This window comes from Syngnathus typhle, linkage group LG14, assembly GCF_033458585.1.
Source record: "Syngnathus typhle isolate RoL2023-S1 ecotype Sweden linkage group LG14, RoL_Styp_1.0, whole genome shotgun sequence".
NCBI classification, from domain to species: Eukaryota; Metazoa; Chordata; class Actinopteri; order Syngnathiformes; family Syngnathidae; genus Syngnathus; species Syngnathus typhle.
In genome coordinates, this window is record NC_083751.1 from 9919793 (window position 1) to 9937247 (window position 17455).

Below are 17455 nucleotides of genomic sequence, written 5' to 3' on the forward strand. Positions count from 1 at the left end.
TAAATTCCTTCCCCTCCATCCCCCCTCTGTCACTTTTGTTTGGCTGCCTGATCAGGTTGCGGATGTGCTCGCCTCAACGGTGGGCGCATCATGTTCACACTTTGTTCGTGACGTGTTTTGAAACCCGAGTGGCTCTCAAATCTGTGCTGGAATCTCTGCTAAGGAAAAGAGTAGCAAGATTACGAACACGTCACACTGCTGTAAAACAAAAAACACACCAATGTGCCTTTTTAATAAGAATGTCTTTCCTCTAGCTTCTGATTGGCTCACAAGTTTGTAATCATATCAAGCTCAGTACTATTATCCTGTGCGCTCATACACAGTGAACATAAATATGTAAATACTACATATACAGCTCATACACAGGTCTTGCTTTATCACACCCTTGCTATACCACGTATTTATTTTTTTTTTTTACAGTATGCAGGCAAATCTGGGTTTCACTGTATTTTAAAGGATGTTTTGTTGTGTCAGAGGAGCAGATCCCTCACGGCTTCCCGAGCATTGACATGGGTCCTCAGCTGAAGGTGGTGGAGAGGACGCGCACAGCCACCATGTTGTGTGCCGCCAGCGGAAACCCAGACCCTGAGATATTCTGGCTGAAAGACTTCCTACCCGTCGAGATCGAAAGCAGCAACGGACGCATCAAGCAGCTACGCTCAGGTACGCACAACAAGGCCACCGCATTTCAACAGTCAACATGGCTGCCACTTGAACCTGCAAGATGGCAGAAAACAAGATCGCTGGAAGGCCTCCACCAACACAAACACACCTGTGCCCCTGACTCGCTAATGCTGATGCTAATGCAGTATGCTGTTCCACTGCCTCCCTCTTGAAGCAAACATTGTGAAAAGATAATAAAGTACTATTATTTTTCACAAGGACACCCCATAAATCTGTCACTTGACGCCACAATGTCATGGCAGATCTCGTTCGTCTGCCTGCCCGGTCCTCCGGGATCTTGGAGAGCTGCTGATGGCTAAATGGGGCCACACAGCTTCCAGGGCCCTTCTTTGTCTTGGGACTTGGTTTACTATCCAGATGGATGACATCTGCATAGTGACCATACCTCTACATGTCTTTGACTCATTTAACAGACTTTTAGTGTGCTACTGTTAGCAATTTAGCTTGTTTAGCGTTCCACAAGTCTAGCTAAGAAAGCACTAAACTCTAAACACAAAGCCATCGCACATGACTAAGTGTAAATTAATTCAAACTAGTTTTTATTCATTATTATAGCAGAGTTAGCTCGAGGGTTAAGGTCACGCAGGGTTACGTTTGATGCAGTCTTTTTCTTGCTAGAGTGTAGCCAAGATTTTGTTTGTAAGTAAGATAGTCTTTAACTTGAGTCTATCTTAAAGTGAGATAAGTGTGGGTAAGACTGGCTAGATAAGTAGGTTGTAGCTATTATCAACTGATGTGTACTGTAGGAAAACTGTAAACGTCAGTTGAGAACAGGGTGTAGCATTTAAATAAGCACCTGTGGAAAATGATAGTGTGTAAATGAAAACATTGGAGGAGAGCACTTAATAACAGCTTAGTAAAACAAAAAATCCTATTATGTACTTACTCTAACTGCACATTAAGAGTAACAGTCTTGTTGTGTTGTCTCCTTCCTCCTCCGACTAATGAAAACTTTTTTCTGGTCTTATTTGCATTGACTTTACCTCACCAGGTGGTACACCGATCAGAGGTAAGAATGCTAGACTTCAGGAACCCTCCCGAAACCGCCTCCTGAACACCTCAAAATCACCAAACCTCATCCACCTCCACTTTATCATCATCATTCCCATTTGTCCTCCAAAACTCAATGCTTCTTCTCAAAAGAACACTCAAAAGCAATAGTGTTCTTTTGTCTCTGTTTATTTGAATGGAAACAGAATGCTAACGCGACTCCTTTGTGTCCGCTTGCCAAACATTCTACCATTAAGTTCTCAAAAATATTTACAACGTGGACACGAGAAGCAGCCACCAACACAGGAATTGTCGGCAACATCCACTTTGCCCCCAGACTGAGTTGCATTCATGCATTTGGAGGAAATTGCATCGCAATTAGAGTGAGTCATATTGTCATTGGAGCTAAGGGTATTACAATTGTATTGAATCGTCTCGTACTTTGAGTTAATGGTATCATAATTTGAGTTAAACGTTCTATACTAGGAGCAATTAGAGTGAGTCATTTTGGAATTGGATCGTCTCGTATCATCATGAATCGTATGTGTAGTAAACAGTCTTCATGGACTCAAAGAACAGAGCCACTATACTAAAACGTGCTAACTGCTGCTGGTACTAGAAGAATATGAACTCGCCGTCACGCTTGTGTGGTCGCTAAGTAGAAAATGACTTTGATGTGACCTTCGACATGCATCCGCAGGCGCTCTTCAGATTGAGAACAGCGAGGAAGCAGACCAGGGCAAGTACGAATGTGTGGCCGTCAACTCAGCAGGGACCAGATACTCGGCTCCGGCGAACCTCTACGTACGAGGTAAAACCAGGAGGACCTCCGCCAAAGCCGCCTAACTCTTCGTGCCAGGACTTTCTGCTTTGGCATGTCCAACCTTGTCTGGAGCTTTCTCCGCTGCTTTCATCCGTCGTCTTCATTTAAGTTGTGTTCAAATGATTGTTCACCATGCTAGCGATCAGCCACCGGCTAGCTAGAAGTACAGCCACCGTATGGAAATATGTGTTTGTTGTTAATAGGTTTGTCTTCCGTTTGTTTGTTTTTCCATCCGTCCATCCATCCATCCATCCATCCATCCATCCATCCATCCGTCTGTCCGTCCGTCCGTCCGTCCGTCCGTCCGTCCGTCCGTGCATTCATTCATGCATTCATTCTTGGGTGTTTGTGTCTCTGTCTGTATCGTGTGCATAATGTTGAGTGTAATTATGATGCCAAGTAGGCATTTTAATGAAACACGAAACAATGATGATGTTTTAACATGATCAGGCTTCTGTGTGTGTGTGTGTGTATGTGTGTGCGTGCGCGTGCGTGTGTGTACGTGCATGCGCGAGTGTGTGCGAGTGTCTGTTGAAGGATATTTTGGGCAAGTTTTACTCTTCTCTGTTTTTCCTTGTCTCCCTCCTCCTGGCTTCCCTTCTCTCTTGTTGTTGTCGTGGTTGTCGTCTGCCCCTGCGTCACCATCCCCATCACACAAAACCCAAACACTGCAAACACTGCAGACCAGCGAGAAGGTTTGTTTCTGCACTCGTCCTGGACACGGAGGTGCGCTGGACAGGAGCCAGGCAGCGTTGGCGTGTCGCCATGCGCCTCAGGCCCGTCCCGGCCTCTACCCTCGCAGACCCCCCCCCTCCCCTGACCCCAGCCTGCACCCCAAGACCACACCTGTTCACCCGTTCGCTGCTACTGCTTTGCCTGTCTATGCCTGCACTTGGCTTTTTTCCACATTTCATGAAATCAAAACAGGTCATTTACATTCAGTTATTTTTTTTTAAAGTCGCAATGAAGCATGAAAGCAAAGTTATTGTCTGACTTCACCAACAACAGCACATTGTCCGTCATCAAATAACATTATCGAGCAGGTAAAGTAAAATATAATTGAGATATAATTACTTACTAATTGTTCAATTGAAAAAATATAATTGATGGAAAAATATGGATGGAGGTATTAGAGAATGTTATTAAAAACATTATTAACTCGAGTAAAATAATAAATATACAACAAGTAAGGTTTTAAAAATCCACTTAAGTATACTAATAGAAATATTTGCCCAAAAATTAACTGACTTTAATCAAATAAGTCTTATTCTTTCTTGTGCGGCCGAGTACTAAATGATCCACGGACCGGAATGGTCCACGGCCCGGCGGTTAGGGACCACTGAAATTAGGGGGATAAGCTACATCAATGAGAGGAAAATATTTTTATTTACTTATCAATATTGATATGATTATATTAAAAGAAGAAATGTTAATTGGATTTTAAAATTTAAGAACTAACAAAAATAATTCAGTAAATAATTGAACGAAAGCAAATCCTGTTTCCACATGAAACAATGTTAAGATAACCATTATTGTACTGCAATGTTAAATATTATTACTTATAAAATACTTATTTTAGAAAAATGATACAAAAGATCTGAAATTTTAACAGTAAAAATAAAATAAAAAATCTCAAAAGTAAGACAAAATGTATTAGTTGATTACTAAGTAAAATAATGAACAAAAAGAAATCCTGCTAATTTGCAAGCCCTACCACCTTGCATGACTCGGCCCCACCCTTTCTGTCCCATCTCTTACAACCACCACCATCCCCCGTTCTTTGGTCTTTTTGCCCTCTGGCATGTCTCCAGGCTTGTTTTCGTTAATGGAGAGCTCAGACACCCAATTTCTGAGTCAATACAGCAGTTTGACTCATTGATCAGGGGGATTCAAAACTTCAAGTCCAGCTCACATGCTAATGTCTTTCTCTCTGAGCACCCTCCTCTGATGGCACGTCTCATCCTCAATCCTCCTCATGCAGTTCGTCGCGTGCCACCCCGTTTCTCCATCCCGCCGTCCCATCACGAGGTGATGCCCGGTGGCAGCGTGAACCTGACATGTGTGGCGGTAGGCGCGCCCATGCCCTACGTCAAGTGGATGAGCGGCGAGGCCGAGCTGACCCGCGAGGACGAGATGCCCATTGGACGCAATGTGCTAGAGCTGGCCAACGTCCGCCAGTCTGCCAACTACACCTGCATGGCCATCTCTTCGCTGGGCGTGATCCAAACCACGGCGCAGATTACTGTCAAAGGTAGAACCAAGGCTAGAAGTGTTTGGGGGGTTATTTTCTACCAATATTTTTTGTTTTCTCCCAACAGCCCTACCCAAGCCCCCTACCTCCCTCATGGTGACCGAGACCACCGCCACTAGCGTCACTCTAACGTGGGACTCGGGCACCCTGGAGCCTGTGTCCTATTATGTGATCCAGTACCGAGCTAAGGCATCTGACAACGGCTTCCAGGAGGTGGACGGCGTGGCCACCACCCGCTACAGCATCGGGGGTCTCAGCCCTTTCTCCCAATACGACTTCCGAGTGATGGCGGTCAATAACGTGGGCCGCGGGCCACCGGGGGTCGTGGTGGACACACGCACCAGCGAGCAGGCGCCTTCCTCGCCTCCTCTCCGTGTCCAGTCCCGGATGCTGAGTCCCACCACCGTGCTGGTCCAGTGGGAGCCCCCCGAGGAGGCTAACGGGCAAATCCAGGGGTACCGGGTCTACTACAGCGCCAACCCCCAGGAACCCCTCGGTGCCTGGAACAAACACAACACGGACGACAGCCAGCTGACCACCGTGGGCGGACTTGCCCCAGACGTCACCTATGGATTCAGGGTGCTCGCCTTCACCTCGGTGGGTGATGGACCTCCATCTGATGTCCTGCTCGTCAAGATGCAGCAAGGGGGTGAGTGTCTCGTGAGCGTCTTTATTTATTACTGTTGTGCACCTTTTCACGCCTTCATAAATCCAACGCGTTTATTCTTACTACTTCTTCAGTTCCTGCTCAGCCGTCGGATTTGGAGGCCGAAGCTGAGCTGGACTCTCGCATCATGCTGTCTTGGCTGTGGCCCGTCCAGGACCAGGTCGTCGGGTATGAGGTGCGCTACTGGGAGGCCAACGACCCTCAAGGGAAGGTAGGTGGATGGGTTTTAGAGTCATCTTTACCATTTCGGCCCAGAGTTTGCCTAAACCTGCTAAGAAAAAAAGTTCCAAGATGGTGGACATCTGACGATCCATGCCGATTGTGCTCCGGCAGCGTAGCGTGACCTTTGAGCCCGCCGGGTCGTACGCCGTGGACGGTTTGAAAGCTGACACTGTCTACGTGTTCACGCTGGCCGCCAGATCTGAGACGGGATTAGGAGTTTTCACGAGACCCATCGAGTGCAGGACTGCTCGATCAAGTAAGTGCCAAATGTGTTTTTAGGTCTTGTGTGGTGGAAGTTCCTCTAGATCCGTGATAGATTAGCATCCTGTTGACTGGACAAAAGACCAGTTACCCAGATTCCTCAAGAGTAAAACAAGGTGCCAAAATGTTCCTCTGGATCTGAGATTGAAGACAGGTTAGCAAAATGTTCTTCCAGATTTGTTGTAGGTTAGGATGCCACAAGCTTTTTTTTAAAACTCACTGGACTCTAAAAGACCTAAGGCAAGGAGAGACAACTATTTAGCCGCTTTGAAAGACCCAAGTTAAGGTTCGTCTGGATCCTTGTACCGTCATCTCCGGCTGGTCCTCGCTCCCCCGCCGCATTGTGTGTTTGCGCCATTTCACCATGTGTGCATGCTTTTGTGTGTTTTCATGTTAGCGTGTCGTCTTCCATGTGTTCCCATCAGCCCCCTCGGTGCCCCCCCAGGACGTCCGCTTGCTCAGCCTGAGCTCCACAAGCATCCAAGTCAGTTGGGCACCACCGCCCACTTCCACCGACGGCCCCTATGATGCCGCCGCCATCACCGGCTACTCGCTTGCCTACCGTGCATTGGGCAGGGAGGATGCACAGCGCCACCTGGTGTCTGGCATTGGTGCCGACGTGCACAGTTATGCGCTGGAGGGTCTGGAAAAGTGGACGGAATATTCCGTGTGGGTGCGAGCGCTGACCGACATCGGGCCTGGACCAGAGAGTCCGCCGGCCCGTGCCAGGACGCAGGAAGACGGTACGTGGACGGAAGGACGCCGCCGGGAAGTCGGAAGACTTTCTTACGTCGTGCTCGAAAGAAGAACACTTGTGGTCTTTTGAATTTAAATTTTTGGAAGATTTTCAGAGATGCTGATGCTGCTGATCTTTACTTTATTAGTTTAATTTCATTTTGGTAAGGAAATAGTCAATAGATTTGATTGAACACATTTAACATTTGAAACAAAAAATGTGTATATTAATTAATTAGCTAACTGTAAGTAAACACATTGCTTTACCTTTCAGTTTAAAACGTGTTTAATGTATTTGTTATTTTTATCGTTGTGGTTGTTCAGTGCCCGAAGCGCCGCCCAGAAAGGTGGAGGCGGACGCCATTAATGCCACGGCGGTTCGGGTGAGCTGGAAGCCGCCCCTGTCCATCAAGCAGAATGGCCATGTGCGAGGTTACCAGATCATCTACTCCAGGATGGAGCGAGGCGAGCCTCACGGACAGCCCCTCATCGTGGACGTCGCCCAGCCCGACGCGCAGGTCCTCCGTCCTCGCTTGCCTTTGACTTCCTCTCACTCACAAACACTCGCATTTCTCTTCCCGCTTGATTTTCATTCACTTTGACCGGCCTTCAAAATGACACAAAAGTATTGGGACAACTGCCTGTAGGTGTTGGACAAAAGTATTGGGAAAGGGAGAGGAAACTGAAGAAAATGTGGAGTTCATACAAAAATATTGGGACATTCATGGCGAGTGGGAAGTGAAGAGAAATGGCGAGGAGCTTTAGCATATTGACTCTATTCTAAATATGCAGTCAAGGAGACACAAATAGTCTCCTGTTGTCTACCCCTTGGGGCAAGTGGAAGTATGGGACATAAAGCTTGTCCTGCTGCCACAAAATACATTCAAACAAAATAGAAGAAAAGAAGTGAAAAGCAAAGTTGCTCCATCAAGTCCCTGGTAACAAACCGGGTGCAAAACAAGAAGATTAACTTGGACTTTCCCACTCTCCTTTTTCTTTTTTGGCAAAGCGGATAAGAATCAGCCTGCATGAGGGAAATGGAACGTGGCCTGGGGGTGCCAGAAGGAGGTGGAGGAGGGAGCGCGAGACACGCACAGACGTGTCCACGTCTGACTCAACTCATTTTTGTCTGAGGCCACGCAGACGGCTTCCTTGAAAAATAGGCTGATTATAGAAAGCATTCTGCAAACAATCAAATCCTTATACGGTGTGTAATGTCACACCTGGAACGTCCCTCGGGATTCACAAAGCATCTACCTGTCTATCTGTAGTGTGCTGTTATTGAAGCCACCTCGGTAACACACAAAGTGCGTAACAAAGCTTCATAATTTTCGATTTGGTAGACACAAAGTCAAAATAATGAGCATACTTAATTTCGAAAGCGCCCATCTTTCAGACGCCTTCCTCCATCGCTGTCCATGGTGGTCAATGCGCTGAAAAAAGTACTGTCACGTTTCAATCCTTTCACCTTATCTCAGCATCTTCTTGCTCTCGCTTTCGTTTGGACACGCTCAGTGCGAAGCGTTGGTCATCTGACCAATTTGTTTTGTTTTTGCTAGCGAGAGCCAGCAGCTTGACGGTGACCGATTTTATCTCATCATTCCACGCTCATGCTCCAACGCCATCTTAACAGCGTGAAAGGTTCACGCAGTCAATCGTTAATCGGATTGCATTTATCTGAGTATAGTGCATGTCATACATTAGCTTATTAGCATTTTTTGGCAGAGGTGCGGCGAGCCCTGCACTGTAATGCCGAGCAGATGTGGTGCGTGTGTGTAAGGTGAAGTGGAAATCTGCGTTGGCTCCCATCAGCGTCATTGTCAGCATCAGCACAGCCAGGGGACGCCACTAAACTTATCAGGCTGAGGCCGTCAGACAGGTCCCCGGAGAGACACCCACGGCAGCCGCACGCATCGCAACGTCTTGGCTTGGATTTCGCGGCTCACCGGCATGAGACGGGAAGGCTGCAAATCGGCTGCGACGCTCCTCCAGGTGAACAAAACAAAACGCGGCCGAGACCACCGGCGGAACGTTCTGCTCCAGCGCCGGTTGCCATCTTACTGTGACCTCACCTGCCTCCTCTTTCAACGCACCTGCATTCGCTGGACTTCAAATGCTCCTTGAACAAAAACGACTTTTTTTGTTTTCTTCCAAGCTTGAGGTTTTCAGTGTTGGAGTCTTGAACAACACTAACAAAATTCCTGTGATATTGATGTCTTCGCCAGCCTGGTGGCCAAACAGCTCTTCCATCAGTTTTGCTCTTCTTGGTGGTATCCAGGGATGCTCAGTGTTTAAAGAAAAATTAGGGATTACAATTGGATCATTCATACTGCTTATAATCAGTCTTTTCATTTTTTTTAGATAATCAACAAATCACATTAAAGATATTTTTCATTTTCATCTCTTCATTTAAAAACAACACATTTTGTTCACTTCCTCTTCCTTTCTCGACAGGAAGCCATCTTGACGGGCCTGCTGCCGGAGACCAGCTACTCGCTGACGGTGGCGGCGTACACCACCAAGGGGGACGGCGCCCACAGCAAAGCCCGGCTGGTCACCACCACGGGGGCAGGTGTGCTGCCCACTATCTGACACAAAATATATCACATGAACAGGAAAATATCAATACTCTATGATGAAGATTGAAACAGTGGACAAATTTTATTAGGTTAGACAAACTCACATACTTTTTCATGTTCATATATGTGCAAATCCTCTTATTAATTTATATAAACATAACTGCTCAATCATAACACGGATACAGCACCCAGAGCTTTGTAACCTCCCAATACACATAGGCGCCGACGGCGAACACAACAGACACACACGCCTCGTGTACTGGCCGCCATTAAACAACCCAAGACCTTGCCAATAAAGAACCAACTGTTACTCGACATCTTTGTTTTCCTTGCTCAACGACAGACATCTCAAACAACAAGATGTTGAGGGTTGTTTGGCTGCATTTCCTTGTCATTTCCCGACAGTTCCCGGCAGGCCCACCATGATGATCAGCACTACAATCGGCAACACGGCGCTGATCCAATGGCAGCCACCCAAGGAAATGGTGGGTGAGCACACGGGCTACCGGCTGCAGTACAAGCGTGTCGAGGAGGACGCCTTCGCCGTCAGAGACTTCCGCAAGACCGACGACCACTTCACTGTCACGGGCCTCCACAAAGGGGCCACCTACATCTTCAAACTGTGCGCCAATAACCGAGCGGGCAACGGCGAAGAGTACGTGAAAGAGATTAGTACCCCAGAGGACGCCCCCACCAGCTACCCGCTCAATCTGAGCGTGGTGGGCCTGACCGCCACTGCCACCCGGCTGACCTGGGAGCCGCCCCCACCGGCTGAGCGCAATGGGAAGATCGTCAAGTACGTTGTGGTGTATCGTGACATCAACAGCCAGAACGAGAGCTCCGACGCCACGGCGGAAACGCACGTGACCCTGAACGGCCTGCAGCCGGACACCACCTACGACATCCGCGTACGGGCCTTCACCGCAAAAGGCGGTGGACCGCTCAGCCCCAGCATACAGAGCAGGACCATGTCCACCACAATGCCAGGTCAGCGCAATGCAACTGTTCCTATTCTACCACACAAGCTTACCAACATGGTTCTTGATTTGTTCCGGACTGGGATTGCGGCTATTTTTGGACTTGGATACTGACTTGCTTTTCAAATTTGTTCTAGACTGGCTCTTGACTTGATTTTTTTTTACCTGCCTTTTGACTCATTCTTGCCTTCAATTTTTTCCCCCACTTAATTCTTGACAAGTTGTTGACTTATTTTTGACCTGGTTTTAAACTGGTTCCGGGCTAGGTTTTAACCTGGTTCTTGACTGCTTATTGACATAATCCTTGACTGTTTTTTTAACGTGTTTTTTACTGACTTGCTCCTTGACTTGGTTTCTGACCTCCTGCTTAACTTATTTTTGGACTTGGTTCTTGACTTGGCTCTTCACTTGATTTTCTGACTGGCTCCAGACACGGAAGTAAATGCAGCTAAGCAACAGCAAAATGTCTCAAGTGTTTCGAATGAAAACTTTCAACCCGACAAATGTTCCCTCAGTGTTCACCAAGAACTTTGGAGTCAAGGCAGTCACGAGAACGTCCGTGCTCCTGACTTGGGATGTTCCTGAGATCTTTGAGTCCGAGGTTCCCCTCAAGGTAGGTTCCCTCCAAAGTGTCCACTCGCAGTACAGTAGCAGTATTGATGTGATCACAGCAGCGATGATGTCATCCTGGGCAGATCCTCTACAACCAGCAGAGCGTGGAGGTGCACGGCCAACTCAAGAGGAAGCTCATCACGCAGCTCACACCCGACACAGAATACTCTTTTGTGCTAATGAGCCGGGGGAACAGCGCCGGCGGCCTCCAGCAACAGGTCTCCATCCGGACCGCTCCTGACCTGCTCCTGAACAAGCCTTCAGAGTCTCCGCAGGACGTGGAGGAGGGTGGGAAAGTCATGCTGCGGCTGCCCCAGGTCCCACCAGGAACCGCATTTAGGTCTGGTTGTCCTCCATACTCAACATTTTCAGACATTTTCATCTAAAATGACATGCATGCGTTCTGAAAGTCTAGTATGTTATGTAGGTTATATATCTATGTTCCAGATGCACGCTATAATGTAGTTGACAAACGTAATGTGCGCTGCAGGTGGTTCTACATTGTGGTGGTTCCAGTCACCCCAACATCCCTGAGGTGGGAGAACCCTGAAGATGTGGACCTCCAAGAAGTGAGTGTATGAACCATGTTTTGTTTTAGCTCACTTGGTAAAATATGGTGAAGTCCCTGAGGGCTCAATATTTGACCTAAATATGTCACGGCTCATGCTGAAAGGTGAATCACCAACAAATGACAATCCAAACAATATCTCTCCAGCTTGATGGAGGTAAAAGAAAAACGTTAAGGTACCTACCATACTAGCTAGCTTTAGATTTGATATGATAACCATTGTTACACATTTTAACACAAAGTAGAAGAAAAGTTCATCAATTTCAGTACATCCTGAAACAACAGAAGCTACGCTTATTTTAGCTCATTGGTGAAGTATGGTGCTCACAAAGGCTCGTAACTTTCTCAAACATTTGTCAACACTAGCTTCCATTAATCATGGTAATTCTTTTTTTCTGCTAGCTTCTGGAAAGCGACGATGATGCCCAGAGGAAGAGAAGGCACCTCGAGAGCGAATTCCTGTGGCCTTATGTAGCGGCCAAGCTGGACTCGCTTCCTGAGATTTTCACCCTGGGCGACGGCCACGAGTACCACGGCTTCCGCAATAAGGCATTAACAGGGCAACAGCAGTATCGATGCTTTGTGCTGGCCGAGCTGACAGACCGTGAATATGTAAGAGTCTCCATTTTGTTATGTAAATGTTAGCATCTTTTTCAATTGTGAAAAAACAACAACAACATTGCAATAAGTGTGTGGCCCATTTGTAGCAGAGGACACTGGTGGCCAGTCCATTCTCGGAAGCCATTCTGGTGAAGTTCCACAGTGGGATGGCGCGCCACTCCGAGGATCCCGAGATGCTTTGGGTGATGGGACCCGTGCTGGCTGTCATCCTCATCGTCATCATCGTCATCGCCATTCTTCTCTTCAAGAGGTCAGTGACACTGCATTGCACACTGTTCGTTTTAGCACTTGAATGTCACGTGCTTGACCTTTGAACTTTTTTCTTTCTCGCTGCTTTTCTTCTCTTGCTGGATTCAGCAAACAAGAAAGGTGAGCGAGCGCTTTTTTTTTTTTTTACAACCTCCTCCTCTTATGAGGATACTTTACTCAACATTGATTTGTTACGCCCGTTTTTACAGTTTACTGTATTAAATTCTCCCTATTAATCACGGGCAGTGTTGATAATAATATTTTATTCAATACTCCTTTTTTATATATATATAAAAAAAAAAGTGCTGCTTCATTCAATGCAACCCTTTCCACTGATATTTCCCCAATGCTAAATTTCCAATGTTACTTTTTTTAATACTAATTATTTTCAATGCACTCTTGTTCCTTTTCCACCAGGAAGCGAACGTCTCCATCGTCCAAAGACGAGCACATGGCCGGTGTGAAGGACTCACTGCTGGCCCACTCGTCCGACCCTGTAGAGATGAGGAGGCTCAACTGTCAGACGCAAGGTATGCATGGACTCTTGCAAGCACACACTTTTGATTTGGATTGACGAGCTACTGTGTGTTGATTTGCAAGCCTCTCGTCACTTCCAGCCCACTGACCCGTTTGTGATATTTTTGCATCCTCCCAACAGGTGGCAGCACTCTCAGTTGTCCAACCACACCAAGTAAGTTGTCATTTCTTTCACCCAGAGCCGGCTGGCCGGCCTTTGTGTCCCTGGTGAACTCAGTAAACTTTCATTTTAGTGCCCTCTTGTTCAGATAATAATGATTCATAAACATTTTGTTACATATTTTACTGAACATTACCTAGGCCTCCGGAGTGAAAATGAAGGCCCGGGGGCCGGATCTGGCCCACCACATCAATTTCTGGGGCCCATTAATGCTAATCAAGTGTGTCAATTAGTTTTTTCTCTTTTTATTTTGCAGAAAATCTGGACCAAAACTGTATTTTTTCACATTTTACTGGTATTGCAAGCATGTTTTTCCACCAAATCCCAAATTATTTTTGGGACTAAGATGGTGCCTAGTCGGCATATGCCCTGGGTCGTTGTTTGTTTTGTGTGTATGTGTGTGCATGTGTGTAGGTGTGTGTGTGTGTGTAGGTGCGTGCGTGTGTGTCTGTGTGATCTCAAGTCTTTTTCACCATGTTTGCTGTCCCTCCTCTAGGAATGAGACAACATCCTCCCATTGCCTCCTGCGACCTGGCCGACCACATCGATAGACTTAAGGCCAACGATGGCCTGTGTTTTTCGCAGGAGTACGAGGTAGTGCACACACACACACACAAAATTACAAAGTTACTGACCAAATTTTGCGCAACGCTCTAACATTTTTTGGAATGTGGCTCAAATTGTATTTGTATCCTCCTTCGTGTGTTTTTGGAATAAATCATATCATGTTGAGATTCTGCAATTAAGCTGAATCCAAAGAATTTTCAGATGGATGCTCGTAACCAAAGCGACGTTTGCGCGTCTTCCTTCAGTCCATCGAACCCGGTCAGCGGTTCACATGGGAACATTCCAACATGGAGATCAACAAGCCAAAGAATCGCTACGCCAACGTCATCGCCTACGACCACACCAGAGTCCTGCTCGCGCCTGTGGACGGTGAGCCCTAACCGACCTTCCGCTTTCCGCTTCCGACGCTGCTCGTTTGATTCGAATACGGGCTCATCGCAGGAGTTCCCGGCAGCGACTACATCAACGCAAACTACGTGGACGGCTACAGGAAGCAGAATGCCTACATCGCCACACAGGGTCCGCTGCCTGACACCCTCGGAGACTTCTGGAGGCTGGTGTGGGAGCAGCGCACCTCCACCGTCGTCATGATGACTCGCCTGGAGGAGAAATCGCGGGTACGAGCGTGATGAGGATGATGAGGAAGACGAGTGTGTTCATGTGTGTGTTTCTACAGGTGAAGTGCGACCAGTACTGGCCCAGTCGTGGGACCGAAACCTACGGCATGATCCAGGTGACCATGTTGGACTCTGTGGACTTGGCCACCTACAGCGTACGCACCTTCGCACTCTACAAGGTCAGGCTAATATTTGCATCACGTTTTGTATGTACGACGCATCATGTTGACATGACAGTCGGCGGTGGTGTTTGCATTAGAACGGTTCCAGCGAGAGGAGGGAGGTGCGCCAGTTCCAGTTCATGGCCTGGCCCGACCACGGTGTGCCCGAGTACCCCACCCCCACACTGGCCTTCCTGCGCAGGGTCAAAGCCTGTAACCCCCCTGATGCCGGACCCATGGTGGTCCACTGCAGGTAAAGACGCTCATCGCTCACCATTTTTTAATGCTGCTCCATATGCCCTTCCTTTGCTCAATGCCATTGTTGCATTGTTTTCATGGTTCTTTTGTTGATCAGCTCGTAGAGGGGAATCAGTAAACAGAGCAGAAGAGTAGTTGCATCATAGCGCAACATTATAGTGTGATATCGTATGTTGGCATGCTAGCTAACGTAGCCTGATAGCGTGTGTTGACACCTTTCCAGCGCGGGGGTCGGCCGCACAGGCTGCTTCATGGTGATCGACGCCATGCTGGAGCGCATGAAACACGAGCATTCGGTGGACGTGTACGGACACGTCACCTGCATGAGGGCCCAAAGGAACTACATGGTCCAGACAGAGGACCAGTACGTCTTCATCTACGAGGCCCTGTTGGAGGCCGCCCTGTGCGGAAACACAGAGGTGGCCGCCCGAAACCTCTATGCGCACGTGCACAAGCTCAGCCAAGTGCCCCCCGGGGAAACCGTCACTGCCATGGAGCTGGAGTTTAAGGTCAATATTAGCTTTTATTTGGGACACATGTTGCAAACAGACTGTGATGCAGATTAAAGGTTTTGGTCAGGTGTACCTAATGAATCGGCTAATCAGATTTCCAGATGTTAAAATATGATATTTGATGCTGTTTATTATTCATAGAAAATATGAATGCATGTGAAATCAAATGTGTGTGTGTGTGTGTGCGTGTGTAGAAGTTGGCCAACTCCAAAGCACATACCTCACGTTTCATCAGTGCCAACCTGCCGTGCAACAAGTTCAAGAACCGCCTGGTGAACATCATGCCTTTCGAGTCCAGCCGCATCGTCCTGCAGCCAATCAGAGGCGTGGAGGGCTCAGACTACATCAACGCCAGCTTCATCGACGGATACAGGTCCATCCACTCGTCCCATGTTCCTACGGTGACACCCGGTGGCACGCCGCTGTAACAGGCCGCCTTTGCGTTTGGTTCATCAGGCTGCAGAGAGCTTACATTGCCACCCAGGGCCCCTTGGCTGAGACCGCAGAGGACTTCTGGAGGATGCTGTGGGAGCACAACTCTACCATCGTCGTCATGCTTACCAAACTGCGCGAGATGGGACGGGTAAAACATTAATGCAGTGAACAGTAGAGATTGCGGGCGCCACCCTTGAAAATGTGGGGCTACACATCAAATTCGCTGACCTTCCAAAATGTTATTTGTCTGCAGGAAAAGTGCCATCAGTACTGGCCCGCTGAGCGTTCAGCCCGCTACCAGTACTTTGTTGTGGACCCCATGGCCGAGTACAACATGCCGCAGTACATCCTAAGGGAGTTCAAAGTGACTGACGCCAGGGTAAGTGGCAACTGATCATTTGCTAAATTTTGCACTCGTCGGACTGGAGCTCTTAATCACTATCAGCCCTTGTTTGTTTGCTAGGATGGACAGTCCAGGACCATTAGGCAGTTTCAGTTCAATGATTGGCCCGAGCAGGGAGTTCCCAAAAATGGAGAAGGCTTTATCGACTTCATCGGACAAGTCCACAAAACTAAGGAGCAGTTTGGCCAAGACGGACCCATCACTGTGCACTGCAGGTGAGTGTGCCAAATGACGCTCCTCGGACACTTGGCCTGCGGTCAGTTGCACTAATACTATGTGCCCGCCCAACAGCGCTGGCGTGGGGCGGAGTGGCGTCTTCATCACGCTGAGCATCGTCTTGGAGAGGATGAGGTACGAGGGCGCCGTCGACGTCTTCCAAACGGTCAAGACGCTCAGGACTCAACGACCCGCCATGGTGCAGACCGAGGTAACCATTGTGTACCAATCATTAAAAAGATGCATAAGATAGATGTTAGCTCATCTATGGCGTTTTGGAATGTGTTAGCATCAAATGAGTTGTGCGGTTGTTTGAAATACACATTGAGGTTATATCAGTTCAGAAAATGGAGGTACGTAACTCGTTGATGACATATGGCTTCAGGACCAGTACCAGCTGTGCTACCGAGCTGCCCTGGAGTACCTAGGAAGCTTTGACCACTATGCAACATAACAGCACCCTCACGAGCACCCTTCTGCGAGCCATGCCGACTTCGCTCAGACCATGAGGAGGTGACCGCCAGTCGGAGTGGTGGGCTGACTCTCGACGAAACCTCCCCCAAACACCCGTTGTCCCTTCGTCAGTCATTTTCTATCACGTCTTAATCTTTTCACTTTCTATAAGCACTGCTGAGGACATGTCTTTTTCAACATGCTCCCACATATTATGATCATGATTATTGTTGTTACTATTATTAATACTCACCTGCTGCTATTTTTTTTATACCATAGACATGATCATACTCTAATGTTACTTTTATTCTTTTTTGGGGGGAGGGCGGGGTCTTAACTTCATGACGATGGAGAACTCAGTCACAAACTTTATGGCTGGGAAATGCTCAACAGGATGTTGAGCCATGGCAAGAGTGGTTGCACTTCTTGAAATTTGTACGTGAGCCTTGGCCTAGTCAACAAGGAGTCTGCCCTATGATTTCATGATTTTAGAAACATATAATAATTAAACAGAGAATATAAAATATTGTGCCACTCCAAAGAAGAGAAAATATAGATTGTCAGACTTTGGGGGGGGGGTTGGGTTGGGAGTCAATAACAGCGCTTTAGTCCGTGGATGATGCAAGATGCATTCAGTTGAATAAATCTATATATTTTATGTTGTCTTGCATATGTGATCTCCTCTCTATTTTTAAATAAAAAAAGATGCAAAGAAAGGCCTTAAAACCTTGATGTTCAAACTCTAATTTACATTTTACGTGTATTTACTGTCTGTATTTCAGAGTTTATTATTGGCAATAGTGCATGTTGCCAGTGCCTAAATACAATAGACGTTGCATTCATAAGGACACTGCAATAGTTAATAGAAGAGCAGTTCTGTATAAAAGTATAAATGCT

At 47.4% G+C, this 17455-nt stretch overlaps 1 protein-coding gene across 4 annotated transcripts in view; it reads left to right on the forward strand.

The window, feature by feature from the left end:
- The window catches only part of ptprfa (protein tyrosine phosphatase receptor type Fa), a 29692-nt gene extending 12388 nt beyond the window's left edge, over positions 1-17304 (forward strand). Inside the window, exons 7-36 of one of the 4 annotated variants that reach the window (XM_061297826.1) lie at positions 475-663; positions 2375-2485; positions 4479-4748; positions 4816-5397; positions 5490-5626; positions 5749-5893; positions 6324-6641; positions 6958-7151; positions 9088-9205; positions 9618-10199; positions 10705-10802; positions 10885-11141; positions 11292-11370; positions 11772-11981; positions 12080-12240; positions 12348-12359; positions 12657-12769; positions 12898-12930; positions 13433-13530; positions 13749-13872; positions 13945-14120; positions 14180-14299; positions 14380-14534; positions 14763-15048; positions 15246-15424; positions 15508-15634; positions 15740-15865; positions 15950-16104; positions 16181-16316; positions 16491-17304. In XM_061297826.1, the coding sequence (XP_061153810.1) occupies positions 475-663; positions 2375-2485; positions 4479-4748; positions 4816-5397; positions 5490-5626; positions 5749-5893; positions 6324-6641; positions 6958-7151; positions 9088-9205; positions 9618-10199; positions 10705-10802; positions 10885-11141; positions 11292-11370; positions 11772-11981; positions 12080-12240; positions 12348-12359; positions 12657-12769; positions 12898-12930; positions 13433-13530; positions 13749-13872; positions 13945-14120; positions 14180-14299; positions 14380-14534; positions 14763-15048; positions 15246-15424; positions 15508-15634; positions 15740-15865; positions 15950-16104; positions 16181-16316; positions 16491-16559 (5360 nt within the window). In that variant the 3' untranslated portion in view covers positions 16560-17304. Of the gene's footprint in view, positions 1-474; positions 664-2374; positions 2486-4478; positions 4749-4815; positions 5398-5489; positions 5627-5748; positions 5894-6323; positions 6642-6957; positions 7152-9087; positions 9206-9617; positions 10200-10704; positions 10803-10884; positions 11142-11291; positions 11371-11771; positions 11982-12076; positions 12241-12347; positions 12360-12656; positions 12770-12897; positions 12931-13432; positions 13531-13748; positions 13873-13944; positions 14121-14179; positions 14300-14379; positions 14535-14762; positions 15049-15245; positions 15425-15507; positions 15635-15739; positions 15866-15949; positions 16105-16180; positions 16317-16490 lie in introns of all 4 variants that reach the window. The other 3 variants (XM_061297825.1, XM_061297827.1, XM_061297828.1) reach the window with 3 other exon arrangements.
- Positions 17305-17455: the final 151 nt, after the last annotated feature.